Source organism: Lasioglossum baleicum, chromosome 7, assembly GCF_051020765.1.
Source record: "Lasioglossum baleicum chromosome 7, iyLasBale1, whole genome shotgun sequence".
NCBI classification, from domain to species: domain Eukaryota; kingdom Metazoa; phylum Arthropoda; class Insecta; order Hymenoptera; family Halictidae; genus Lasioglossum; species Lasioglossum baleicum.
The window spans coordinates 7,905,754-7,933,039 of record NC_134935.1 but is presented as its reverse complement, the minus strand read 5'-3'; the positions used below and the strand labels follow the sequence as shown (position 1 = coordinate 7,933,039).

General features: G+C 41.5%; 3 protein-coding genes, 1 long non-coding RNA gene and 1 other non-coding gene across 7 annotated transcripts in view; 2 read left to right on the top strand and 3 right to left on the bottom strand.

Annotated features, from left to right (window-relative positions):
• LOC143210644 (protein similar-like) overlaps window positions 1–25,036 on the bottom strand; it is a 57,380-nt gene extending 32,344 nt beyond the window's left edge. Inside the window, exons 1-8 of one of the 2 annotated variants that reach the window (XM_076427687.1) lie at window positions 24,896–25,034; window positions 23,184–23,322; window positions 13,733–13,920; window positions 12,855–13,003; window positions 12,219–12,404; window positions 10,483–10,718; window positions 9,845–9,951; window positions 6,632–6,779 (exon numbers count right to left, since the gene is read on the bottom strand). In XM_076427687.1, the coding sequence (XP_076283802.1) occupies window positions 6,632–6,779; window positions 9,845–9,951; window positions 10,483–10,718; window positions 12,219–12,404; window positions 12,855–13,003; window positions 13,733–13,920; window positions 23,184–23,203 (1,034 nt within the window). In that variant the 5' untranslated portion in view covers window positions 23,204–23,322; window positions 24,896–25,034. Of the gene's footprint in view, window positions 1–6,631; window positions 6,780–9,844; window positions 9,952–10,482; window positions 10,719–12,218; window positions 12,405–12,854; window positions 13,004–13,732; window positions 13,921–23,183; window positions 23,323–24,895 lie in introns of both variants that reach the window. The other variant, XM_076427686.1, reaches the window with a different exon arrangement.
• Trnae-cuc (transfer RNA glutamic acid (anticodon CUC)) lies at window positions 11,680–11,751 on the top strand. The gene has a single exon. It is a non-coding gene; the product is annotated as a tRNA-Glu (tRNA).
• LOC143210659 (uncharacterized) lies at window positions 16,678–20,200 on the bottom strand. Its single transcript, XM_076427722.1, has one exon. It carries the CDS (start codon window positions 17,455–17,457, stop codon window positions 16,687–16,689), a length of 771 nt encoding a protein of 256 aa, XP_076283837.1. The 5' UTR covers window positions 17,458–20,200; the 3' UTR covers window positions 16,678–16,686.
• A 269-nt stretch (window positions 25,037–25,305) lies between the features above and the next one.
• LOC143210666 (uncharacterized) overlaps window positions 25,306–27,286 on the top strand; it is a 39,479-nt gene continuing 37,498 nt past the window's right edge. For both annotated transcript variants that reach the window (XR_013009311.1, XR_013009310.1), the window contains exon 1: window positions 25,306–25,722. This is a non-coding gene — a long non-coding RNA (uncharacterized LOC143210666). The remainder of the gene's footprint in view (window positions 25,723–27,286) is intronic.
• On the bottom strand, window positions 26,559–27,206 carry LOC143210663 (mitochondrial intermembrane space import and assembly protein 40). Its single transcript, XM_076427731.1, has one exon. It carries the CDS (start codon window positions 27,204–27,206, stop codon window positions 26,733–26,735), a length of 474 nt encoding a protein of 157 aa, XP_076283846.1. The 3' UTR covers window positions 26,559–26,732.

Below are 27,286 nucleotides of genomic sequence, written 5' to 3'. Positions count from 1 at the left end.
AACTCCTAATTCCTCGAACCGTTATCTTCCTCTACCTCCGATTCCCGAATGAACTTATCAGCAGGGATCTCGAGTTCAGGGTCAAAGTCAAAATGGATCCTCTCTGTACTCTGATTAACAGCACAACTCATCCCTAACTCGGAGATGAACGAAACACTATCGAACACAGATCCAGAGGGCTCTAAACAAATCGCACCTCAAGGGCAAGACCAACAACTCCGAAAAACACAACTCTTAATTCCTCGAAGCGTTATCTTCCTCTGCCTCCGATTCCTGAATGAACTTATCAGCAGGGATATCGAGTTCAGGGTCAAAGTCAAAATGGATCCTCTCTATACTCTTCTTAACAGCACGACTCACCCCTAACTCGGACATGAACGAAAACTATCAAACACCGATCCAGAGGCCTCTAAACGAATGGTAACCATACTCTCCTCTACAGGCCCCCGTAGCCAGAACTCACCCCCGCTCAAGAGCAAGACGAACAATCCCGAAAAACAACTCTCAATTCCTCGAAGCGATATCTTCCTCTGGGTCCGATTCCTGAATAAACTTATCCGCATAGACGATACATACGCGTCGGTATTGATCGCAGACAGCGCGATCGGCAGCAGCAATCCAGGGGCGGCTCGATCCGCGATCCAGCACGAGCTGACCCACGATCATCCCCCGGTCGGACGCGGTTACTCACTGGCCACATTCCGCGGAGGAACGCGCGCGACTCGCTCCGAATGAATTGCGTTTCTAGGATTTTGCTCGCGGGACAGACAGTGAGACACTGCCCAACAGAGCGAGAAAGAAAGAGAAAGAGGGGGAGAGGAAAGGGGTGGGAGAGAGAATCGCACGACCGAGTTTGCGCGCCAGCCGACTTTCTCCCTTTCGGCGCTCTCACTTTCGTTCGGGGTCACACACAGAGGAAGTATCGACGACCGCGATCAACGTAACCGCGAGAGAAAGACAGAGAGAGAGATCGCGAGAGAGCAGCAGAGAGGATGAGAGAGAGAGAGAAGAGACACGCGCGCAAGCGTGGAAAGCGAGAAACTTTTCACTCTTGAACAGCCGAGCGAGATAACCCCGTTTTTCGGGGTTGAAGCCGCTCGAGCTGCTCCAAGCAGATTCAAAGCCGCTTCGAAGCTGCTCCGAAGCTTCCTACTGGCCTATAACGCAGAACTGAGGCCATCAACGTAGGAGGAGCTTGCAACATTGATCTATGCCCTGTGCCTCGGCGATCTCCATCGCGAATTGTTAGTTTCGGGGTGGACCATGCTCTTTTCGGGACTGGTTTGCTTCGTTCGAGGAGCTGGGTTTTTGTACGGCAATGATTGGGAATTTTGAGATTGACTTATTTTGCTGTAGAATATTTTAAATGGCTCGTTCTGTTGTACAGTATGATCTGAGAATAATCGAACGGGTTGAAACAACAGCTACCAATCTCGCGTCGATATTATTCGTACCGCATTCGCACGCCATCATCCGCATCATTAGGCATATATGCGCGCAATTTTCTCGGTCAATGTCACTAGAGCGCGTGTGTGCGCCGTTAGATGACATTCACTTGCGTCGTGAATAGCACAATATCTGCTAAAGATCATATTACTCATTCTTCCGTATTCAATCGCGAACTGCTATTGTCAGTAACAATACACTTCATTTTCTTGGAACAGGACGCAGCCGAATGTACAGTTACTATGCAAATCGATAGTGTACCAACAACTCTATCGCTAGAAAATGGTTTTTCTTGTTACACTGTTTTATAATGTGTGCCAATAATTATGAAAGTGGTCTGAATAATACAGGGTGTCTCAGCTGAAGGAGGCCACCTAAATATCTCCTTTATTTTTTATGAAACAAAAAAAATATTCATGGCATAATTCAAATGGTATCGAAGGAGGAATATTATAGAAGAACAATTTTTATTTGTCCAGTTATTTTTTCAGTTTTTTCAAGGTCATCGTTATTTTTTATCGGAAAAACTTATTTTTTTTATTCCATCTTGTTAATGACTTATAAGCATATCCAAATATACATATTTGTTCAGGCGCTATAAGATGGAATAAAAAAAAGTTTTCTTGATAAAAGAATAACGATGAGCTTGCAAAAACTATGAAAAAATAACCGGACAAAAGAAATTGTTCTTCCCTTTAAATTATGTTATAAATATCTTTTATGCCATTAAGAATAAAGGAGATATTTAGGTGGCCTCCTTCAGCTGAGACATCCTGTATATTTCTCGTATCGAGATACATATGTAAAGGAAAATATAACTCGGTTCATTTCTCACAATATCGTAAAAGTCACATTGAATTCATTTAGTTTAAAATAATGTAATAACTCATTTTTTTAAATCTTCACTTAGACCACTTTCATAATTACGCACAAACAATAATCTAAGGGTACATTCAACCCCATAAAAATTTGTCAATGTCCAATGAGAGTCCAATTTTCCAATGAGAAGTTGTTTTCAGTTTCCCACCTGCTAAATCACGCAGCAATCATCTAAGAAAAATCTCGGTAAAGAATGGACTACGATTCGACTTCACCGAATTATAGCAGTTTAAAAATCGAGAATGTACTGTTCAGATACTTTTCAGTGAATTTCTGGAATATTCCCAGAGCCGCCACAAGGTAGAACATACTTTACAAGATCCCACGCGAAATCTAGGGTCCTGGTTCCGCCCGGAACAGCCCGGTTTCGCAAAACGTGGGTGGTTTCAACCCCAGGGAAACTCATGGAACCATCCCTTCCATCCCTTCCGTCCCTTCGTCGGGATATTGATCTCGCTCGGCGGCCCATCGCCGCTAATTGTCAACGGGGGCTGATCGACCGGGTTCTCCCGTGAATAGGCATGCAGTCACGAGAAATGCATCTCCCCCATTTCATAATTACGAGATCTCATCGTCGACGGTGCCATCTCTTGCTCTCGTTATGCAACTCGAGCCGCGTTTAAAAAAAGTTCGGCGCGTTATGCAACCGAACGGCAGCCTTGAGGACCCTGCGCAAACGCTGCATTATTCATAACGATAGAAAGAGAAAGATAGATAGACAAACGGAGAGGGTGAATTTTGCTCCTTCGAGCAGATTTTGTCATTTTTTTGTTCCACCCAAAGCTTTTCTGTTGAATCGAGGAACGTAACTGGCCTTTCGCACAGAGGACGGAAACGATCGAAAATGATCTCTCCCGAGGGAACGACAAAATACGCGCGATTCGTGCAGGAGGAAGCGTAGGGATGAAACGTGTAAGGGGATGAAGCTGAGACAAAGAGAGAGGCATTATTTGGCGAAAAAAAAATATTTCAAATGCTATTTAGTATTTTAGATTTTATATTGCTTAAAGAAAATAGTATTTTAAATAAGATATACAATTTCGAAAATAAAATATTTCTATTTTAACAATCTGAACCTCAAAATAAAATATTTCTATTTCGACAATGTGATCGAGAAAATAAAATATTTCTACTTTAATAATCTGAAACACGAAATAAAATATTTTACTTTCTGCATTGTTATAATACTCCGAGAATCCGCATAAGCATACAGTCTATCTTATCGTTAAGAACCATTATTTTCAACAGTAATATTTAAAATTGAAATTGAAAATAAAGACAAAATACAAATATGTTCAATATTCTTCAAATAAAATACTATTTTCAAAAAAATTACTGCCTCAAATAAATTATTTTATTTTCAAAAATTACTGAGATATATATATATATATATATATATATATATATATATATATATATATATATATGTACACTCTCTGTACACGTTTGCACTCGGAGCTATTTTAACTAGAAAATTAAACACATTTTTGAACGTTTGTTAAATTTTATGGATATTCTGGAATATCTTGCTGTCTTTTGAATGTTCTTTACACGTCAATTATTGTTTCCGGATATTTCTGTGATTCCAGTGATTAAAGCGTCTTTATCCACAAAAATGTCGTAGAAGAGAAAAGAAAATTAAATTTTTTGTATCGCTACATTGATTTTAATGTTTAAATATTGATTACAAGCGAATCAAATTTTATTTCATTTAAAAAGGAACGCGTAACATTTGTATTTGCTAGACTTTGCTTAAAACAAAATATTTTCGTTTACTTATAATTATTATTTGTAACCAATACGATTCTAGTCGATGAAATGCTTGTTATTCCATGACTTTCTTTCTTTTTGGTTATAACAGGTCCCTGGTTTAACATCTTCATGACGAGTGTGACTCGTTAAAATACGGCAAGGGGTTAATCTCGCGACAAAGAGGATCCCAACAGGCTGAAGCATGGTGGATCAAACGGTGGTTAAAGATCTTTCACTTTCTCCGGAGAATATCGCACAATATCATTGAGGAAAGGGGAGAACGGTTGAAAACTTTCTGTCGACATTGTATGAAGATCGACTGAACGGACGAGATGTTATTCTCGAGGGTGATAGAGGGTGGCGAAGAAGAGTGTCACGGACCTCTTTATGTGGGCCACGAGTTCTCCTTGGTCGACTGGCGTCTGGCAAAGGGTCGGTGGTTCCGGCGCGTGTTCTGCACCAAAGAAACGTTCTAGGGGGATGAAATTACCAGGGGGGTTGAAAGCGGAAGACGAGAAATGGCGCGGCGACCGGTTTATTTGTTTCCCGATAGAGGAACCCAGCTGGGGGTCGGCACTCTTCTTTTTCTACTTCCTCTTTTCATTACACAGCTCTCCGCCATCTTGCCCCTCAAGATGTAGCTCAACACGCCCTTTGACAAATCTACGGTTTTTTACTGGAAAAAGTATTTCACGTCTACCGCCTAAGCTTTTTCTCGAGCAACTCTCAGTCACCGTTCTTACAAATCGTGTGTATCCTCTTTTTATTCGAGGAAATCGCTTCAACGTGCGTCACGAGACGCTGATTACTCGAGGATGTTTATCGATACTGATATGCAGATCTCATCTACTCGAAGGATGGCTACGCCGAATGCGGTAAATCTACAAGAATTTTACATGATAATTTTTATGTAATTTGATATTAGAGAAGAGATACATTTTAACTTTGAATTTAGTGTTTCAAGCATAAACAAAGGTGCCGACCACTCTAGCAAATATTTACTTTGCATTAAAGCAGTTAATTGATTGATTAAACATTTGTTCACGTTGGAGCGATGTAAAGTTCCATTTAATCAGTTCTGTAATCTGTGTAATAATTGAATTTAATTCGACTGTAGAGGTACACCAAATTTCCGAAACTTGTTTCTGCTATCATCGTATCAGATTCGCAATCGATTCAATGATAAGCGTTGACGAAAGCTCTCCCGTCGCGAAAATACGCGTGAATCGGCCGCACGCGCTGCCTTGTGCACAGTGATCGCGCAAATGCTGATTAATCGATCGATTTTGATCGTCATGATCGGTACTGATATCACGGTTTCCTATGTAAAATTTTTGTTTTCTTCTTGTCACTCCTAGATAAAGAAATAATGAAATAAAGCTGAAGGACAAGATTCCAGGGCATGTTTTAGTGGATTCCAGTGGCGAAGGGGGTTGATCCGCAACCCCTCGGCCAATCTCAACGACAAATCCGCCTCGTAAACCGTCGGCCGACGGTTCGTCAGAAGTATCTTCCGCAAACAGACAATAAAGGGGAATAGACAAACACGAGATCGTGAAACCGGGCTTTCTTCTACGCATACACACAGAACGAGGAACAATACAGCAAGCACTTACCTTGCGTGATCGTCTCGGCGGAAGGATCCTACACGGTTCAACCCTATCAACAAATTCCGAAAAACACAATATCGATACTTTTTCCTGTTTCTTTTCTCCTTTGTACCATCTCTGAATCACTGAATCGCGAACACGTAGATTTATAGTTCCAAGAGAAAAGTTTGTAAAAAAGAAAAAAGTTACATCATGGCACACGCGATGTCTGGCACGGGGCATTGACTTTCCAACGATTCGCACGTGGTCGGCTGTGAGTTTATACAGGGTGTACCGGAATTCTCGCACGCGATCTCGTCACGAGCGAACCGAATAACGTAAGCGTCGAACTATGCATCTTGAAACGCGAATGTACCACGTTCGCGCGAAACATTGCACGTCGCGAATCCTATTCCACGAATATAATGCTCTTACGTAATCGTTCGCCTTGGAGTTCTCGCAAAAATCGATCTCCGGCGCTCGATTTTACTGTATAGCGACGCGAGAACCTTGATCCGAGATAAGATTCCGGATATTTTTCAGATTAACGTTCACTATGGTTTTCGAGAGGGTCTATAGGGAAAGTAGATGGTGATCCTTGGCGCCTGTAGCAACTCAATTGCGATTGGCATGCGAAAGAAGGAAGAAAGCGAGTTGGAAGACACTTGTGACAGAGATCATGCAGAACGATGCACACTGTGGTCTAGGAAATCGTATTTTTCTTGTGAAATTCACGTGGTGAAAAATTTGATTAACTCTATTTCGCACGGCAAATTGACTTTTCAATGTTACAGATTATTAAAAAGAGGATTGTTTCATCAACTTTGATGAAAAATAGAAATTGTCTTGGATCACTTTTGTTTGAGAAAGAACGACACTTTGGAGCCACATTTTTGATTTTACACCACAGAAGACAACTTTCCAGGCCACAGCGTAATCGACAAAAGAAACCGTGCAAGTCCTACCTTAGGATGTAGTTGACACAGACGACGGAGAGCGGTTTCTGTTGTTTCGAACAATGAATGAGCGTGGCCTGCGTGACTACCCACGCGTATCCTCCTCGTTTGCCCAGGAATCTGTAGGCCACGGTCTCGCACTGACCCTTGCTGAATACTGTAACAATCAGAAAAAGAAAACAAGGCGATCAGTCAGAGGTCCTGCGTGTTCTCGCTGCGCTTTGCGACTGGTCGTATGTACTTATACACCGTAAACCGTGATTTGCGCAGATTCACGCGCGCTACTCGGCTGACGAAATTCACTGGAGACCGCTATCAATCGTTCCTGCAACTGTTGCACTAGGTTTCACTGTTTTCTAACAGCTTTAATCATCGGGTAGAGCATCCTCTCGCAACATTTTTACTTTGCACGAAGATGAACAGCATAGCGATCATTTCTAACGAAAAGAATTTAAAAACAGCATGGACTTGTTAAATATAAGATGGTTATATCGTTCCAGATTCACAGTTTTCGAACACCTTTAATCATCAGCTGGAGCATCTGATGATTTTTCACGATTTTTGATGATCTTTCACAACATTTTTGTTTTGGACGAAGATCTACAAGAGTTTAAAGACAGCAAGGACTTGTCAAGTATAAAATTGTTCGAGATGGTTATATCGTTCCAGATTCAGGTTTCTAACACCTTTAATCATCAGCTGGAGCATCTGATGATTTTTCACGATTTTTGATGATCTTTCACAACATTTTTGTTTTGGACGAAGATCTACAAGAGTTTAAAGACAGCAAGGACTTGTCAAGTATAAAATTGTTCGAGATGGTTATATCGTTCCAGATTCAGGTTTCTAACACCTTTAATCATCAGGTGAAGCATGTGATGATTTTTCATGATTTTCTGATGATCTTTCACAATATTTTTGTTTCGCACGATGATCTACAAGAGTTTAAAGACAGCAAGGACTTGTCAAGTATAAAATTGTTCGAGATGCTAATATCGTTCCAGATTCACAGTTTACGAACACGTTTAATCATCAGGTGAAGCATCTGATGATTTTCTGATGGTCTGTCACAACATTTTTGTTTCGCACGAAGATGTACAAGAGTTTAAAGACAGCAAGGACTTGTCAAGTATAAAATTGTTCGAGATGATTATATCGTTCCAGATTCAGTTTTCTAACACCTTTAATCATCAGGTGGAGCATCTGATGATTTTTCATGATTTTCTGATGATCTTCCACAACTTTTTGTATTGGACGAAGATCTACAAGAGTTTAAAGACAGCAAGGACTTGTCAAGTATAAAATTGTTCGAGATGGTTATATCGTTCCAGATTCAGTTTTCTAACACCTTTAATCATCAGGCGGAGCATCTGATGATTTTTCACGATTTTCTGATGATCTTTCACAACATTTTTGTTTCGCACGAAGATCTACAAGAGTTTAAAGACAGTAAGGACTTGTCAAGTATAAAATGATTCGAGATGATTATATCGTTCCAGATTCAGTTTTCTAACACCTTTAATCATCAGGTGGAGCATCTGATGATTTTTCATGATTTTCTGATGATCTTCCTCAACTTTTTGTATTGGACGAAGATCTACAAAAGTTTAAAGACAGCAAGGACTTGTCAAGTATAAAATGGTTCGAGATGATTATATCGTTTCCAGATTCAGATTATTTTAATAACAAAGACCAAATGCTTGGAAGACAATACGGACTTAATGAGAAACGAGAAAGGTGACAGAAGTGGAAGAAGAACTCAGTTAACAAGACAGAGATTCCAAGAAATTTGAAGAGAAGCTTTCATCGATCCGGGGACTAAGTATGCTCGACATCCGCGAAGGTCCCCCTCAATCCCCTGATATCCTGCATCAGCGTGTTCCGGATGGGTCTCCGCGTCTAATCCCATCTTCCACGGCCGTTTTACGGAAAGGGACGATATCCTTGGTTCCCTTTCTCCGCCCTTTCGTGAGATAATGGCGCAGTCTTCTCGCAGGAAGAGGCTCGTGGAAGGTGTAGGAGTCTCGATAAGAGGATCTGCGAACGCTATGGAACGCCAAACGAAAGGTTTCGCACAGAGAATACCGATACTTCGCCCCGGAAAACTGTCGTTCGTAAATAGGACGGTTGATAAATTATCGGCTATAAGTCGCTGGATTTGTTGGAAGTTGGTCGCCCTTCTGCGAGCATGATCGATAGGCTGCGGATTATTTTCTGCATTCGTGGCGAAACTGGTTACGGAATATGTAACACCGTGCAGACTTGGAATAAAAATGTAAAGTACTTTAGGGTTAAAGAAGATGCAGGGTCTGTACCAGACAGCCATATACTTTTTTATAATTTTAGTGAGTTGAGAAGAGGTACGACAGTGTTTACAATTCATTAAACTTTTTAAAAAAAGTTTATCTAAATACGAATACTTCCATCTATCCAGCAACTTTGGTCCAGGAGCCAGCGAGGCATGCGAAACGACTCAATAAAGAGCGTGATAAAACAACAAACGGGGCAATAAAATAACAATAGAGAATTCAATTCGGTGGCAAGGACAAGAGCAATAAAAAAAAAGATTCATTGCTCATCTCGTCGCAGCAGGTCAACGCACGGTTACTCGAGCTACCAATTAAATCACAGGCTCGTAAAAGACCTCTCGCTCGCTCGCTCTCTCCTCGAATCCTGATAAGAGATTACCGTCCTTGAAATTCTTACCATCCTTCCCGCGAACGGTGTCGTTCACCCGACAAGCCCACGCTCGCACCGACCAGTCGTTCCACCCAACGCCCACGATCAACTATACTTTTTCTTTTTCGTCGCTCGCTCTACTTTTTCTTTTCTACCCCGGCGACCACGTGGATCGATCCTTGCGATTTTCTTCTTCCGCGTTTCGTGCGGATCATTTTCGGTTTTGTCAGTTTTGTAACTCGGTTAGTCAATTTTGCACTCGGAGCTATATTTTAACTAAAAAAAACTCTCTCTTCTGCCCTAGAATATTTTCATTCTATATGATTTTTTCATTGTACGTATACGAACTGGTATAACACCACAGTGCAGAATGAGGATTGTAAAGGCATAGAAAAATTTAGTGTCAGAGTTGTTTTCAGTATTTTTCTCGTTCCCAATGGTTATACGAATGAATCGAACAGCACAGGAGCAACGAATAGCGAGAGTGGGCCGCGCGAATGACCGCGTTTATTCAAATCAGAGTCAATTGGCTCTTATACTCACGTGATTTGAAAGATTTGTCCAGGGCCAGATTGTCGAGAGCGTGATAGAACTCGAACACCGACTGTCCCATCAATTCCTCGCTGTTCCAGCCCAGATACTCTGCCAACCTGCCAAAAATTACACCGAAAGATTACTATCAAAATAAAACAAACCATTGGACTAAAATATAAACAGACTATCATTTCTTTCTAGTTTTACTTTAAAAATGAGCATATATTCGGTTGGCAAATAAGTTCGTTCGGTTTTTGTGATTTATTCCAATGTAAAAAACCGAACAAACTTATTTGCCATCCCAATATAACTGTATATCTCGACAAGAAAAATTATAATTAATCCCTTGCCGTACCATTTTCTTTACAGTTACAATGATTAAACTGTCTTTATCCCCAAAAATGTCGTAGAAGGGAAAAGAAAATTTATATTTCTTGTATGGCTACATTTATTTTAATGCTTAAATATTGATTACGAACGGGAATCAAAATTTCATCTCGAAAGAAACACATAACATTCATATTTGTTAGACTTTGTTAAAATCTTCATGACGAGTCTGACTCGTTAAAATACGGCAAGGGGTTAAAGACGAAGGTCTGTGATTGGATAAAATTCATCCAAAGAAATACAATATTGAAGTTACTCACTTCTCATCGGCATAGGTGAACTTCATGCTGAGGCTGTGCTTCGACAAGAAGGTGTGTCGCCCCAAGGGTATTTCTATGTTGCTTGGGTGTGGTATGGGGCATCCGACGAGAACCAAAGAGGCGCCGGTGTCCCTGACAACGTCGTCTTCTTCGTCGTTTCGGTCCTTGTCGTCGGAATCCACGGCGCGCGGCGCCGGCTCGCGGATGTACGTCAACCTGCCGGTGCAGTGGATCACCTGGCACACAACGGAACATTGCAAGGTTGCATAATCGACTCGCCGCTCAACCGTGCACACCTTTTTGCTCGATCGGTTCCCGCTTGCGATCGACAACAGGCTCCCTTGAACCGTCAAACTCCGAGCTTAACCATTTGCGGACCAAGGTTAGAGTAAACAAAACATATTAACACTAGGTTTACGGGAGCTACAGTGATCGTACAAAGTATTCGTACACCTCTTAACACTAGGTTTAGGGGACCCGTCAAAACGACGGGTTCTAATATTCTTAATTTGCGATTATTAAGATCGTAAAGATGCTTCCCTGAGGAATTATTTAGCCAATTTATTTCTTGGATTATATACACAATGTACATACACAAATATAGACACAATCTTGTTATGTTTATAAAATAATATGAAATAGTTATTCCTAGACCTCCGTAAACCTAGTGTTAAAAACAAATAACTTTTCGTTTTTCGAGACTAGCTAATGTGTAAATAATTCTTTTTTAAACTGTTATTGGTCGCGATTGCGAAGGAAAAAGTAAAATGATTTTGAAATTTTTTATCTCTTCATTACAGGCACAGATAAGAGATTAACAAATGGTGACCTTTAGTTTTTCCTTCGTAATTTCGACCAACAACGATTTTACAAAAAAATTATTTACACATTAGCTAGTAAACTAATCCTTCTAACGTCTCAAAAAAAAAATCTCGAGCTGTTGGGTCCATTTTGAAAAATTTATTCGTTTTTGGAAGGTGTACGAATACTTTGTACACCCACTGTATATATTATTTTAAAAATTGCTAAAATTTTGGGTAGTCGCTTTTAGTGCTCCGTAAGCCAAGTGTATTAATATATAAGTAGACTTATACTGTAATGTTATATTTAAATGACATCTATATCGGCATTCCCTAATGTTTATACGTATGTTACTGAACCAATTGGTGCTTATACTCCGATTTCAACTCATCCGCCTCCGGTATGGTCTAGTGGCTAGGATACCTGGCTCTCACCCAGGAGGCTCGGGTTCGATTCCCGGTACCGGAAGATTCTTTTTTGTTTTTTTTATTTTTAACTAACAACGTATATAATTTTCATTTCTTCGGAGGCGAATTTTTAAAAAAGTAAAAACATAATTTTCAATTGTTGTTAAAATGTTATCATTACTTTCATACGACGAGTCTTATATGTACTGTGATTCCCATTCATATTTGGACAATCTTAAAAAGAATTTTTTTTCATATTGGACCATTTTTAAGAGTGTCCGAATATTAGTGGGAGTCACTGTAGATTAAAGAACCAACAATTATTTCGACAGCCAGTATGAACTTACCAATTGATCACACACACATTGCTGTGCCGAGAAAGATTACATATTTTCACAGAGTTCTAATTCAATTTTCATTTTCAACGGCTGTATTATTCGCCAAGATGTTTTCCATCCTGCAAAATTTCATCTAAGTGGGAGTTTAACGGTTCAAGATGATTTCTCGTGGGAAAGTGAACAGGCGAACCTTGTAGGAAGCGCTCTTCAGATTAACCTTCCTGCCCTTGCTGGTCAGGGTGCACTTCAGCCGCAGAAAGAAGCTACAACATCGTTTCTCGTTATTTTCACTCGGCTTTGAAGAGAGGCACTCGCGTAGCTCGTCATGATCGCAAGGATGACTGTACTCGTACACGCTCTGGCCCATCATGTCCATCTGCAACCAACAATTTTTTCGCTTTTCTGTTACGTAGTTGCCACCAACACGTAACTATGTATTAGGTTGTCACGTACGAAATATGCGATGTTAGAATGAAAATGTTATAAATAGATTTGATGCATTTATGACAAAAATGAGTAGGTGTAATTTAAAACAGTAACAACATTAGAAGAATTTAAAAATATTGTTATATTATTTTCAACCTATCAAATATATAAACAAAAAAAAATGAATTTCCATATCCCTTCAGGTAGTTGCAATTCCGGTAGAAAATTTTTATTTTGCTTAAACATCCGCATTATAGTTATAAAGCATTTTGAACGAGAAATATTGTTAGAATCTTCAAGTTATCGTGTGTCGTCGTGGTTGGTAGTATTCAATGCGGATGATGGAATACTACCGTACTATTGGGGCTACCAATAAAATCGATTTCGCGTTGGAACGCACCTGAGTGACGCCAAGATAGTCGCACACGTTCTCCGAAAGGTAGATCATGTTCCCGTCGTTGGACAGCACCAGCATGAAGCCGTTCAGAGCCTCGGAGAACAGCTTGTCCATCTGGGTCGATGTCTCGGACTTGACCAGTGGCGCTGGCACTGGAAAATGTTCAGTGAAGAAAACTTTTCAGTTTCTCGTCCAGCAAAAGTTTCCACACCTCGGTCTGATTCTTAAAGGGGTGGACCCGTTTCTAGGATTGCATTTCTCAATAATGCATGCGATGGGGTTTTCCAGAAGTCAAAAGCGCTAGATAAAAGATCAATCTAGGCCGCAATCGCCCTCAAATTTCCTATTTTTACGTTCACGAGGCGTAATTTGCATTACTCGGCAGCATGTAGCTGTCGCAGCTTTATAAAAATAGCTATATGCGCAGCTTTATGCCTCCGAATAATGGAAATTACGCCTTGTAAATGTAAAAATACAAAATTTGGGGGCGACTATGGCCTAAATTGATCTTTTATTTAGCGCTTTTCACTACTGAAAACCCCCAAGAGTGCGCATCCCGCACCCTTGCAATCCTAGAAACGACACTACCCTCTTAACGTAGCCGCGGAGACGATTGTCGCAAAGGAATCACCTCTTTCAAGGAAGCACAACATTTCTGGGCATCCCGTATACTTCATTCTAGAATTTATTGAAACCGTAAAGATCTCTATATGGAAAAATGTTGAACTGCGTTATTCGAGCATGTTTCGTGATAAAAGTCGAGCAAAGTCTAAATTCAATCTCGTCGTTTTTATTCTAAGAAGGCACGTGCCAGTTACTTCCAGTGACTTCGGCAGGTTTTCGTGTCATCTGGAATTAGAAACCTCGAGATAAAAACTTACTGGACTCGACCACGGAGCGGACTTTAAGGTAGGCGATTGCGAGCCTCATCACGCTGGCCTTGTCCAGGTGAGCGGCCTGGTCAGTTGGAACCGGAAGTGCTGTCGCCAATTCCGTGAATATGTCTGTCTCTTTGCTGCGACGAAATCTTGCCGCATCCCGAGACTTTTCTTTTCTCTTTTCGTTACTCCTGAAATACACGAAACAATCACACGCTTCATTAACAACAGAACAAAACTTTTCATAAAATTGTTTGGCAAAATGTGATTATTAGACAGCGGATCTTTATGCAGAAGAACAATTTTCTGCCTAGATTGCAACAAACTGGAACGACGTAGAAATTTATTTTCTTCGTTAATATGTTTAATAGGCTGAAAATTTTTGCGATAAATGCATAAAATCCACTGTCTAGTGATTATCTCTCATTCTTGATCTAAACGCTTCTCTACGGTGTTTCCCCATGGCATAATTAATAAATGGAACATTACTCGCGTTCAACAAACTGCAGTCCAGCATACACAGTTTTATCTCCTCTTTTTCCAATGCTACCATTACGTAACAAGTCACCGAGCGATCAAGAGCGACATTGACAATGATCACGAGCTCTCTGCACGCGAAAACCACGAAACCATCGTGGAAAACTATTCTCCAGAAAAGTCGTGTCGTCGCGGGACAAGCTAATTTCATATTTTCCGGTGATCTGGAGTTTTCAGGGTCGTTTCGGAAAAAGGGAATCTCCACGCTGTGCATCGTCAGATATTTTCGTGAGCCGCATTGGATAATCGATATGGATCCACGGTATCGGCTCATAGGCGAGATTCTCATCGGACTTGTCTCGTCACGTCCCGACTATCGCACGACCGCTCGTTATCTGCTCTACAAACCGACCTTCGAACGACGGTATTTTTTCGAGTTTTCTCGAGAAAGGCGAGGCGAGGTTTACCTCGTTGCTACCGAAGCAAATAGTCCATGCTAAATAGTCCAACGTTCCAACTGTAAAGTTTCTAAATCATTTCTGCCGTAAAACATTGGCGATACAGTGCAATTTGTAGTACTATGCACAATCTTTACGAGTTGTATGGATTCGTTGTTCGTGTTTATTCGCAAATAATTCGATCATTGCAAAAAGAAAATAGTTCCAACAGCAGTAATCAAAATTGGCAAGCAGGTTTTTATGTTTGAATTTTTAAAAAATGAAGATTGCTTCAAGTGTTTTCAGCACATCGTTCACATTTATCGATGCACCTTCGTGTCCTCTTTAAAAAAAAGTAGTAAAGGTCTGGGTCGAAAAAACGGATTAGTTTTATCAATTTCCTGCCGACTCCCTTGAGAATTCGAACAGATCGATCGAAATCTCGACGTGCTCTAGGCGTATTTACGTTTCGAATCGCTGTCGAACCATTGCGTTTGTTTAGTCGGTGGACTACGTTTCTTTCGTCGGTGATAAGAGCATCGTGAATTTTACGCGTTTACAGCGTTCAAACTCAACGTAGCAACGTTTCCGATGATTTACGGAGATTTTGATTGTTGTTGTAACATGATAACACCGTTAATAGAGCACAATCTCATTTACAAAGCTTTCGTTTTGCATACCGAAGTCCCAGTAATGACTGTAATTCGAGATATGATCTGGATATAATCTGGCTAAATCTGGTCTTCTCCGTGTTTATAAACTCCGTCGTATTTCAAGACCGTCAGGCGGAAATAAATTATCATTACGACACATGTCATCAAGAACCAGATGTTTTACAAAATTGAATGTTAATCGTGGTCCATTTTATTTCTCGAAATATTCGGTTGGAACGAAATTCGTAGCGTTTGTAAATTAAAATTGGAAGCTAAAATTCAGATATTTATTCATAGATTTATTCAATCACATATTTTCCATTCTGTTCTATTACTTTTTGCCATTTTCGACGTAACTTCTCGTCTTATTGAATAAACGTATGAATAAATACTTCGATTCTTAATTTGAAAACACTAAGAACTTTCTCTCCAACCCAAATAGAAATGTCCAAATCACTTTTGATCTACTAATAAAAACGTGGTAAAATAATTACAAGAAACTGTTTTTTACAGAAAATTTTGTTTTTCCATGAAGCAGATTATCGTTCAGCGATGCAGGGATCCACGACCGATCCAAAGAGAAAGTAGGGTCAAGCGAATCTGGCGTCGCGAGTAATTGAGAGTAAGAATGCGTCGCACTTAAATCGCGATCGATATCAAACGGTCTCCGGACCTTTGGGTGGAACGCGAGTTCGCGCTTTGTCGGTCCGTGCACGCGGTTAATGAATTCTTTCGCTAATTGGCGTAATCGGAGGTAATTCGTGGCTCGTGTCTCAATCGATGCCTCCTCGAGCCTCGAGCTATTAATGGATCCCGAAAGCGGTGTTAAAATCGGTCACATAACACAACTCCACACTAAAAGATGCGTTCAATTTTTCCTACTAATTTTCCAATATTTTATTTCATACACTAATTGGAACTATCGATCAAAAATATTGTATACTTTTAACGTTGATTTGTAACTTTGCAAGTGGTATAAACGGATATAGAAATGATTAATAATAGTCTGTTGCTCGAGAGCATTGCAGACGAGAATGTGCTGACATTCTCAAATATATATATATCGAAGATAATTTTTCCATTCCACGCCATCGATGATTAAGAGTTATAAGCGATATCGAAAAGAATTTCGATCGAATAAACACACTGTTAATTATTTTCTAGACGCTCGATATCTCTCGTTCTTTAAATTAGACTTAAATCGCATCAAGTGCAAGGTTAATTGCTACACAGATCTTTGAATATCGTGTTTTAACATCTTCGAATCGTCAGCAATCCGAGTACAGTACCCCACCGGATAAAGTGGCCCAAGTGGGCGTGGTTTCGCATCTCCAGCTCCCTCATAGTACGAAAGACCCCTCCTCCCGTAGCACCCTGAAGACCCCGACACTTACAGATAATCCTCAAGCAGCTGTTCGTCCTCATTGCACCGAAACTGCCAAAACCCATTCCGGAAATCTTCATAAACACAGGGAGGCAGCGAATCCCTGGCGTACGGAGAATAGGTAGTCGCGAACAGAGGACACCTATCGCTCGCTGGACACTGTAGCCATTGTTCCTCGGAACAAAACTCAAAACTTTGAGGACACCCGTTGCAAAACCCTCCATCGATCCAATTAGCCTCGAACTCGTTGCCCCTACAATCTTGAATCGTTGCATCGAATCCGAGTCCCTTATCGGGCAAACAACTCGGGTACTGTGGGTTCTTCGCTCTAACTCTTCTATAATTGTTAGAACCAGCATTGAACCTCTGTGGCACGCAATTACTATTATTATTCTGTTGTTTATCCGGTTCGAAGCAGAGAGCCAGATCCTCGACGTCAACGGGGCAGCTCTTGAGGGCACTGGGGCCAGTGCTGCAACCTTTAAACTGGCTACAAAAAGATGGCAATTCCTCTATACAGACCATGGGTTCGGCACAAGGCAGAAACATGTCGTAAAGAGCCATCTCAGGGACCAATTGAGGATCCTGATTTGAGAAACCTGAGGGTTTTCTGATGGTCATTACGTCGTCGACCATTTGCGCAGATGGTTGTCCAGCAAACCTACAAGGTGGCAATGCTGTTCGATCCTCGAAGAGGTAGCTGGGTCGTCTGAGGGCCGACCAATCAGAGCAACGACCCTGCTCGCTGTCTATCGGCTGCACACGTGGCACCGTCATCCTCTGCTCCGGGCCCTTCTCCGCCGCTTTCTCCGAACTATACCGGAGCGGCGCCTCTTCCCGTTAACCGACAAATAAAACTGTCCTGGATTCACTCTCCCACTTCTAGACCCTGCTGCCCACAGTCTCCTCTGTTTCTTCCTCTTTGCCTCCGAGTCTCTTTTTTATTTACCGAAGAACGCAGCTTCTTGTCTTAAACGCTGTCCTCTTTTTCTCGACTGATCTCCCCAGCTGGAGACTAACTCAACTTGCAATCTCCTAAATGTAGATTCCCTCCTACGATAATGAAGACTTGTGTCCTGATTTGAGCTGTAGTCTACGCTCTAACTTGGAAGCTTAGAAGCCTAGAAGTACTCCAGTTTTATCCCTAGCTCTTTGAAGATTTAGCTTCAGCACTGCAAAGATTCTAACAGCGAGAATTCCCCCCGATCTTTGAGATCAGATAGAGGATCGGAGATGGTTTGAGACAGTTGGGTCCCAAGTGTGAACTGTGCCCGGTGAGATCCAGCCCAGTTTTTCCGCATGATGGTGTCGCCAAGAGAACGTGGCGGCAGATCTCGCGAATCGATTGAGAGGATCTCAAAGCCGAGTCGCGGCTACCGTTCGAACGCTACTGAGGAGAAAAACCGCTGCCCAACCGTCTCTCGCGCCTAGAGAGCGATTGCTATCTGCCACGATAACGATATGACGTTCGGGCGATATAGAATGTGGTTGGGCTTCTCACCTTAATCGATTGGTAAGCCTTGGTAAGTCTTGGGCTCATGGGTGATCGAGAGTTAAACGGTGGGATCTATCGGTGATCTATCGGTTATCTGTTGGTGATCTATGGAGAAGCTGGGGAGAAGTGGGTGACGAGTAGAATTCATTTGGAATTGATTTGTGTTGCTTTGGAGTTGATTTGTGGTTGATTTGAGGTTGATTTGAGGTTGAAGTGAGGTTGATTTGAGGTTGATTTGAGGTCGATTTGTGGAACCGCAGTCCTTACACAATCTATTAGTACCAAATCGAAAGGCACTTCCGTTCGCAGATTTAGTTTCGAAAACTAGTCCAAGGCTCCTCGAAATTGGAGTCGAGGCACCTTGGTCGTCAGTCACCGTGATACGAAATGTCAAAAAAAGACGGATTTCACGCCCTCGAAAAATTTCGCAATTCCCTGGTGGATCCAGTCCGCAGAATCTCCGATGCGAGAATATCGGAACGATGGCTGCTGACACGTGCCCATCGATCGTTCGTCAAAGGCACCGGCCTTGATCGGCTAAACTATCTCGGTTACTCATACGTCTTTATTGCGCAAATAGTCAGCCCGGCAGCCAGAGAGCGATACCGTCGGCGAACACGGGATCGCACGGGAAAACGTTGCACGCGGAAGGGAAAGAGACACAACAATGTCGGCGCGGCGTGTGAAGCGCTATTTTACTCCGATACACTGCCAATAATCAGGCTAAGGTTAAGCGGCTTGCATACGGTCGATTGTTCGCCGCTTTGCAAACTATAGGCAGATTCTGCGATTCACATTCGAGCACATTTTCGCGTGTTTATGCGATTCCGCTTTGTTTCCAAACACGGAGTGCGAACGTGTGCAACATTGCCGAATAATCCGAAGACTTGCTTTTTCCAAACAAAATGAAAAATCCTTTAATTTCGCAATTTCTTTTCGATGAAAATATAATTTGTGTGGATAGTATGACGTAGCACAACATTTGGAAATTAATTGTTCGCTTTGTAATGCATCACGAATGTGTTGATGCATTTTTGGCGAAAAAGAAAATGCACGTTTGTCGATATTCCGAAGAGGACCGACCACTATCAGTGCCGTCAGATCGGGGAAATCGAGGGGAATACATTTTACCCCCTCTCTGACGACCATACTACATAATACGTGACCAGTCCACGGTCTTACAATTAGTGTGTGATTTTGGAGTATGCTCATGGCGCTGGAATGGGATAGTCGAATGGGAAAAGGAGGAGAGGAGAAATCGATCAGTTTTGGTCGATTCTGCCGGCACTGCCGACTATACGTGAGGTGAACGAAGTTGTCCACGAAATGAACGAAGTAACGGTGCTCATGCATGTTTAAGATGCGCCGCCTGGTGCATCCTTGATGCCATTTTCGTGGCGATACAAGAGACCGGCGCATACGGGCAAGGACAGAGAATATTCGAAACCCAATGTGGACAACCAACACGCAATACCGTGCAGAATCGAGATGATAGTTGATCGAAAATAATGCGGGTGTCATCATGATAGTCACGAACGTGATCGATAACCAATGGGATTTCGTACATTGCGCAAGGAAACGCAAATCGACCTTAATCCACATTCTCCTTCGCAACTTTCTACGCCTCTTGCAATTTACGTAATCAGAAATCTAAAACTTTGGCAATTATAAATATAGAAGCTTCGAATAACCGATTCAACCTTTGGACAATTGAAAAATATGGAGCTTGCAAAAAATGCAGAACAAGTTCATATTGCATTTGCAATCGTAATTTTGTGGGAATACAATTTATTTATGTCTTTCAATATACAGGGTGTCTCAGCTGAAGGAGGCCACCTAAACATCTCCTTTATTTTGAATGTCACAAAAAAATATATTTATGGCATACTTTAAATGGTATCGACGGAGGAATATCATAGAAGAACAATTTTTTTTGTCCGGTTACTTTTTCGTAGTTTTTTCAAGGTGATCGTTATTTTTTATCGGGAAAACTTATTTGTTTTTATTCCATCTCGTTAATGACTTAAGCATATTCAAATGTATTTTTTCAGTCGCTATAAGATGGAGTACAAAAAAAATTAGTTTTCCCGATAAAAAATAACGATGACCTTGAAAAAACTGGAAAAATAACCAGGCAAAAGAAATTGTTCTTCTATGATACTCTTCCTTTGATACCATTTAAATTACGCCGTAAATATTTGTTGTGCCATTAAAAATAAAGGAGATATTTAGGTGGCCTCCTTCAGCTGAGACACCCTGTATATTTAAAGATATAAATAAATTCTATTAAAATTATACATGAATCCTAACAGATTTAATATTGACAATCTAGTGCAAAATCTTGAACACTTTTTGAAGCAACTGTACGTTCAATAGGACCGTATGTCAAATTTAATAAATTGCTGCGACTCTCGGGAAACAAATGGTCGCACTAACGATCAGATAAGCGGAAGAATGGGGTGGGGCCCTCTGATAATCAGTATAATACACAATAGGCAGGCGCACGGCTCGTTATCGGATCTTCCCACCCGAAAAAAGCTGACGTTTCGTCAGACGGCCATAAGATGACGGTAACGACAACGATGATCGCAGAGAAGAGCGGATCGTTAGTTTCTAATCGGTCGTTAAGCGATCGAGATCCAGCGGCGCTCCGCGTATACCTATCTTATCCACAGATGTTTCGCGTGGCTCTTAATTGTCTTGATTCCAAGAATCCTGTCTTACAAATGACTAAGCGGAACTGTACTATAAAAAACCCCTCTAACGTTCACATATTCGTGTGGACGCTACAACATCCACGTAGGACCGTCTGACATCACAATAAACGATTGTAATTAGACTGTCTACAACGGTTTTAGTGGATTTTCTTATCGGACATATCGTTGGTAGCTTGGGAAATTCTTCTCTAATCGATTATTTAATATGATCATAGTAACTGTAATCATTAATCAGTGTATCATTAATCAGTAATCTCGTTAATCGGATTAACCATTCTGATCGTGTAGTTTTAATTTTACGCGGGTGGTCAGTCGTATGCTACATCGAGGAGAATCCATTTTTGTGTTTAAGTTAATACAACAATTTTCTATTTCCTTACATTAGCAAAATGACGAAAACATTGTGAAGATTGTTTCTCTGTTTTTTTAGTTTCCGAGTTAATTGAAAAACGGGACAGTCTTTCCATTCAACACAACATATTGAGATTGGAAGTTCTGAGTTACCAGAAGGAAACCGCTTGCATCGGAAACGGATATGTATTCGACGAATACAGTTCGTCCGTATATCGCATGGTCTTTATCGCGCAAGTGAAAATGTCCGCCTTAAGCCAGACCAGCTGCAATCCCATTCATTTTCGTAATTTCCTATTTACCCCCGAACAAAATATAAAAGTAAAACTAGACTCCCAATAATATACATCTAATAAGCTCCCTAATGACCTGTGAAAAGTAGTATACAAGCATAGAGAAAACAAACAAGACAAGTAGAACAAATATAATAATTAGACTGCGGATTTTATGCATTTATCACAAAAATGGGTGGATGTAATTTAAAACAGTCAAACCGTTAAATCGATTTAAGAAGGTCCACATGTTATCTTCAATTGATTAAGATTGTTAAAGATATGAAGACACTTTTGTATGATTGCCGAGTCTTGTAATTGACGAAGAAATTTTTTATTTTGCATGGAGATCCGCAGTCTAATAGTAGCACAAAAGAAACTAGGCGAATCAGCAGAAGAAGAGATGGATACGCACTGATAGCAAACAAACAAACAAACAAACAAACAAATACTGTAGTGCGTCAGTTAATTTTGATGGTAGGATTCGGATGAGAGAGTTTCCACGGTGCGTTGGCCTACGTCGTTCACTGCGATAGGACAATCAGGAGAAGCTATTAGGGCCACAGTTCCGAAACGCCGTAAACAAGTTGATAATGGCCGGTACGGGTGTAGTTTGGAAAAGAAAGTTTCCAGAAGGCCGTTGCGTCGTTATTCAGTCGGCGTGCAGCACATTCTATGTGTATGAAACGTATCTGTGAACGTATTTGTGAACGTACAGTCAGTCTGATAATTGATGGCGCACACTCCAAATGACAATAACTTTATTTTATAAATGGACCGAACAATATATATTTTTTCAACGGAATTTTTCCGAAATTTTCATTACATATCATCTTGTAAAGTAATCGAGCTTGGCAGCAAAACTGACGTGGTACATTTGTCAAAAAGTTATTCTAACTGTGTGTGTGTCATCAATTACGGGACTGGTTGTATTTGCGAACGTGTGTTGTGAACATGTTTGCTACCGAGAGAGGTAAACATCCGAGGTATCGCCCGGAGCAGAGAGAGTTCTCTCTCGTCCTCTCTCCGCGAGTACTATAATACTTAGAACGCTGTATGTACCTTGAAGACCACCGCCACGCGATGATTACAGATTACCGTAACAGTCAGTCAACAGGATGATATTTCATTGCAGACACGTCTCGCGATAGAAATATTCCGCCAGATTCTTCGCGAGAGTGACTAACATTCAGACATGTAGAAATAACTGTTGCGTTTTCTTCGCGGACTGTTGTTAATCGTGTAACCGTGTTACACTACACTATATGGCGCCGCGTTCTTGATGGCGACCGGTGTTTTTCAGAGAGAGAAAGAGGATTCACTCCGAAATGGAGCAAGCCAAAAATAAAGCTTAAAGGAACGTGTTTTTAACGGTCTTTTATCTCGTGGGTGTACCAAATTTAACACTGGCGTTGCCAGAAAGGCAGACAAAAAATGTGTAAATAGTCTCTGAGAATTTTTACACATTCTTTGATCGTCGAATTTTTGAATGTTTGAATTTTAACATTTTTGACAAAATGTTATCGATTTCATTTAGGTTTCGAGGGCCACCAATTTTCTTTTGTATTCAGAACACATCATTTCACGATAAATCAGGAATAAATCAAAGCACGGTACCGCAGTAATCAATACAATTACCCTAATAACATTAGAATCAATCATACTAACCTAGCCGCGATCAAAACCATGGTTGCAACTCTTCGCTCCACAGGAATCCTACCAAACAATACACCCTCTCGTTCAATACTATTCGTGATCGTCCCTCAATCACAATTCCATCCCCACAGCAAGTCCTCGATAGGATTCACTTGAAAAGTCCACAACAAACAAAAGAAACAAGGAAAATACTGTAAGAAAGATAGCCTCAAAAATACGCGGCAAACTTCGACGCACAGTAACATGTCGTCGACGCTTTATCACGGAGTAGTTTCTCTGATTATGCGTCGTCAGCTGGAAATTAACATACGTTGAGCGCGTGACAGCAGCGCTCCCGATTTATCTGAATTTCAATGGTGCCGAGAAAAGGACACGGACTATTTTTACACTAGACAAAGAAACGTTTATCGTACACGCATAACTTTCCAAGCCGGGAGAGACTACACACATGCAACAGGGGAAAAATTCCGATCGAAATCGATTGCTTTCGGTGTCTCTAACAGCTTTTTAGGTTATTGCGTCGTTCGATGTTTCTTTCCCTCCATTCGAACCACTGCGAACATCGACAACGCCGTTCTATATGTGTTCACATGCATTTACATTTGCTATGAACACCCAGAAAACACGCCAAAACAATGACAACAAGGTTAGGAGTGCGCAATTGCTTCCGCATTGTACGAAGTATTATGGCGCGCAAATCAAAACAAACGAAGTTTGTCGTAGTAAGTACATCGTTTATCAATAATTACTATGTATTTACACGACAATTCACTCCACGTGGTGAATTTTGGAAACTCGTTCGGAAAATCCTAACCGCAATGATAATAAAGATTTTAGTACATGGTTTCTCTTCTTAAACTTCTAGGCATACTTCTGGACTGTTAAATTGCACCTACTCGTATTCGTGATGAATTCATAAAATCCTCAATCCGATTACAAGGAAAACCGCGTAGAATTCAAATAAATATATTCTAGTTATTTACAAAATTAAAACAAAGAAATTGCTGTTAGTGTCGCGCGAGTCTAGCGATAAACAATTCAAATAAACCGCCACGGAGGCGCGCTCGCTCTCTGGCCATAGACCGGAACGATTCCAAAGGAGCTCGCGTCGGTATCGCGAGGACATCTGTGTCGATGTTAATGACGGGGCCCGAGCATCCAATGTGTAAATAATTGGTGTGTGCGTGCGGCTTGAAATGGCGGTGGGTTTAAAAGGAAGAAAAGAGAAATCGGTCCCCCGCCCAACGGTCCTACCCCTTCGCTCGGCCACCGGTTTTACGAAACACTAACGTGGCTGCTCAAATCCATCACAACCAATGAATAATCTCGAAAACTTTTCCTACATCTCCCTCCCTCTCTCTCTCTCTCTGTCTCTCTTCCAACGCTAACTCAAAACTCGTAGACCAAACACGCAACTAGAAAAGAATCATAAACGAACAAATCGAAACGTAGTCTGAGCAAAAAAATCAAGGAGAAAGAAAAGTAAAATTGGAGGAAACGCGATTGCGTCAAATACGCACTCTCTCTCTCTCTCTCTTCTACGAACGGTGTGACATGCGCGCGCTCGCTCTCACGCGTGACATACTGAATTCATTCGAGATCTAAGACACTTGTCCACGACACTAGCGTGATAGGTCGCGGATCTAGCAAGCTGTAACGAGCGATCGTCGGTGTGTGTACGAAGCCTAACGTCCCATACGGTCTTCACTGACCGAACCACTCACCTTCTTTTCTCCTTGTGTTTCTTCTCCTTTCTCGGCGGCTCCATGATACGCAGAGCTCGATCCTGGAGAGGACACTGTTCCTGTTTTCAGACTGCACTACACCCCGGGACACTCTCGGTCACTGCCAAGGAACGTATCCAGCGTGCACGGGAATCGTTCCGACCACTCTCTCTCTCTCTCTCTCTCTTTCTCACTCGCTCTCTTAATTGTACGTCTCTTTCTCTCTAGCTCGTTTCTGTTCTGTGCTTTTTAGCTCGAACTCGTTATCAAGGAATCGTCGCACACACTGTTTTCTTCACACGCGACACACACTGTACACGTAGCTGAGCTGCTGGTCTCGCGATGCTAACGTCTCGGGACGAAATTGCATCTTTGTTCCACTATCCGTGTGAAACGCACGACGAACGCCAAACTCATGGTGCGATGGCGATGACGATGACGACGGGTGAGAGGTTAGCGTGGTGGTAGTGAGCCGAGAGGCTACAATGGTATGGTAGTGGTGGTAAACGACCCGCTCGGAAAATAGTGGGGGGAGTCGTAGAGCTTGTATACACGGAATCCCGGCTCTGGCTGAAGGGTGAGAAGTAGGGGGACGGTTTCTCGATGTTGACGTCACGACGACATTTTCCTTGTAGTTACCGCCATCGAACGGCAGTGACGTCAACCAGCTCGACAAACGCGACGAAGTAGAAGCGGGTCGCGCGATTACCAAGTGTCAAAAACCGGACAACAATCAGCACGATGAACCTGTTATCTCTCTCGCTGATCCCCTTGGGGTCGAATTTCAACGTGATCGACCTCACGACGCATTTCTACCAACGACAGAGGTATCCGATAACACTGTTTAACGATCACCAACCTCCTCTGCGTTTCGTTACCGGTAGAATATTGTCGAGGAATTTTGTGCGCGGAGCTTGAATTTGGTAATTGTTTGACGTCGCTTTTAGATTCGGCTTTGTTTTCCTTTTTCTACTGCATAGTCGTCGAAACGCAAAACTACCGTTACACGGTGTAATTAATCATTAGACGGCGGATTTTTATGCAAAATATAATATTTCTGTCAGAGTTGCGACGAACTGGAGCGAAGTAGAAATATTTAATAGGCTGAAAATAATGTGACAGTGTTTTTGAATTCTTCTAATGTTTTTACTGTTTTAACCCTTGCGTAATCAACGGGGTACCCATTTACTGTATTTCTTTCAATAATTTGTTAACGTTCCTCTAAAAATATTACAAAATTTCTCTGAATATATTAATTTATAGTCTTATAATGAGAATATGTGCAAACATGTTAAATACAGAAAAGTTGACTACATTTCTGACTATAATATATTAGTTTGACGTACATAGTCGCACGTGTCAAAACCCGATGTTCCAGGAACGGACAAAAACTTATCTTTGGGCATGATGCGTCAGAAGCCGCTTAAACGGGGGTTGATCGGTAAGTCTGTGAACTGTGAACGGTTCGCTCGTTATCTTTAATCATACAATGGGAGATACCCGCGAAGGCGACGAACTATATAATTCAAATGTATTCGTTGCACGCTCGACGCAATCGCGTTTTGCTTTTCAAACGAGACGCAAATGGCGAAAGACAGAACTCCGTCTGTCGTAAATAAGGCGAGCTTAGTTCCGCGAAAGGTAGGAAACGGTAGATATCAGAACGATATTTACGAATACTTTATTTCCTTGAAACATAGTTTTCCACACAATCTATTAATTGCGAGAACTACAAATAGCCTATGTACCATTAAGTCCCGATAGAAATTTGCTCTAGGTTTGCCATTCAACGCGATCGCATCACCAACGGTCGATTTCATAGCATGATAGCGGTCGTTCAATTAACATTAGTCCGTCCTATATCTACTTTTGTACTAGCAGGCTCCGGCCTCTCTTCCCTTTTCGATTCTAGCTGCTCCTGACCACCAGAGTGTTTACTGATACTCTTTGTATTTTCGCTTGCGTCCTCTTCTTCCGCATCCTCGAAGTCCAAGTTCGCTTCTTTGCTACCGTATAGCGCTGGGTATTGCTGCATGCATACTTGCATAGTTTTGAACGCTTCGTAGCAGTCCGAGCCTTTTGGATCTGCGTCCGAGTAGTGGAAACACGAGAAGGCTTCCCTGAACTCCAATCCACATGGTCCCGTTGCCATGCCACCGAGACAAGGGCAATTCCAATTGATTTCTCCATTAGGCAAGATGAGACCAGGACTTGGTTCTGGTTCTGGCAGGTCTATATTACTGGGTGTCGCATGATCCTCCTTGGATGCGAATATAATAGTGTCTTTACCTTCCTTATGAGTTACTGGCATAGTTGATTGATCGATAAAACCATACAAAAAGTTAACAATGGCTCCTCAGAACGAAAGGCACTAAAGATTACAGGATCTCT

Bases quoted from the DNA above. Each gene is read 5' to 3' on its own strand.
- LOC143210659 (XM_076427722.1), bottom strand. From the start codon at position 17,457: ATGACGGTGCCACGTGTGCAGCCGATAGACAGCGAGCAGGGTCGTTGC.
- LOC143210663 (XM_076427731.1), bottom strand. From the start codon at position 27,206: ATGCCAGTAACTCATAAGGAAGGTAAAGACACTATTATATTCGCATCC.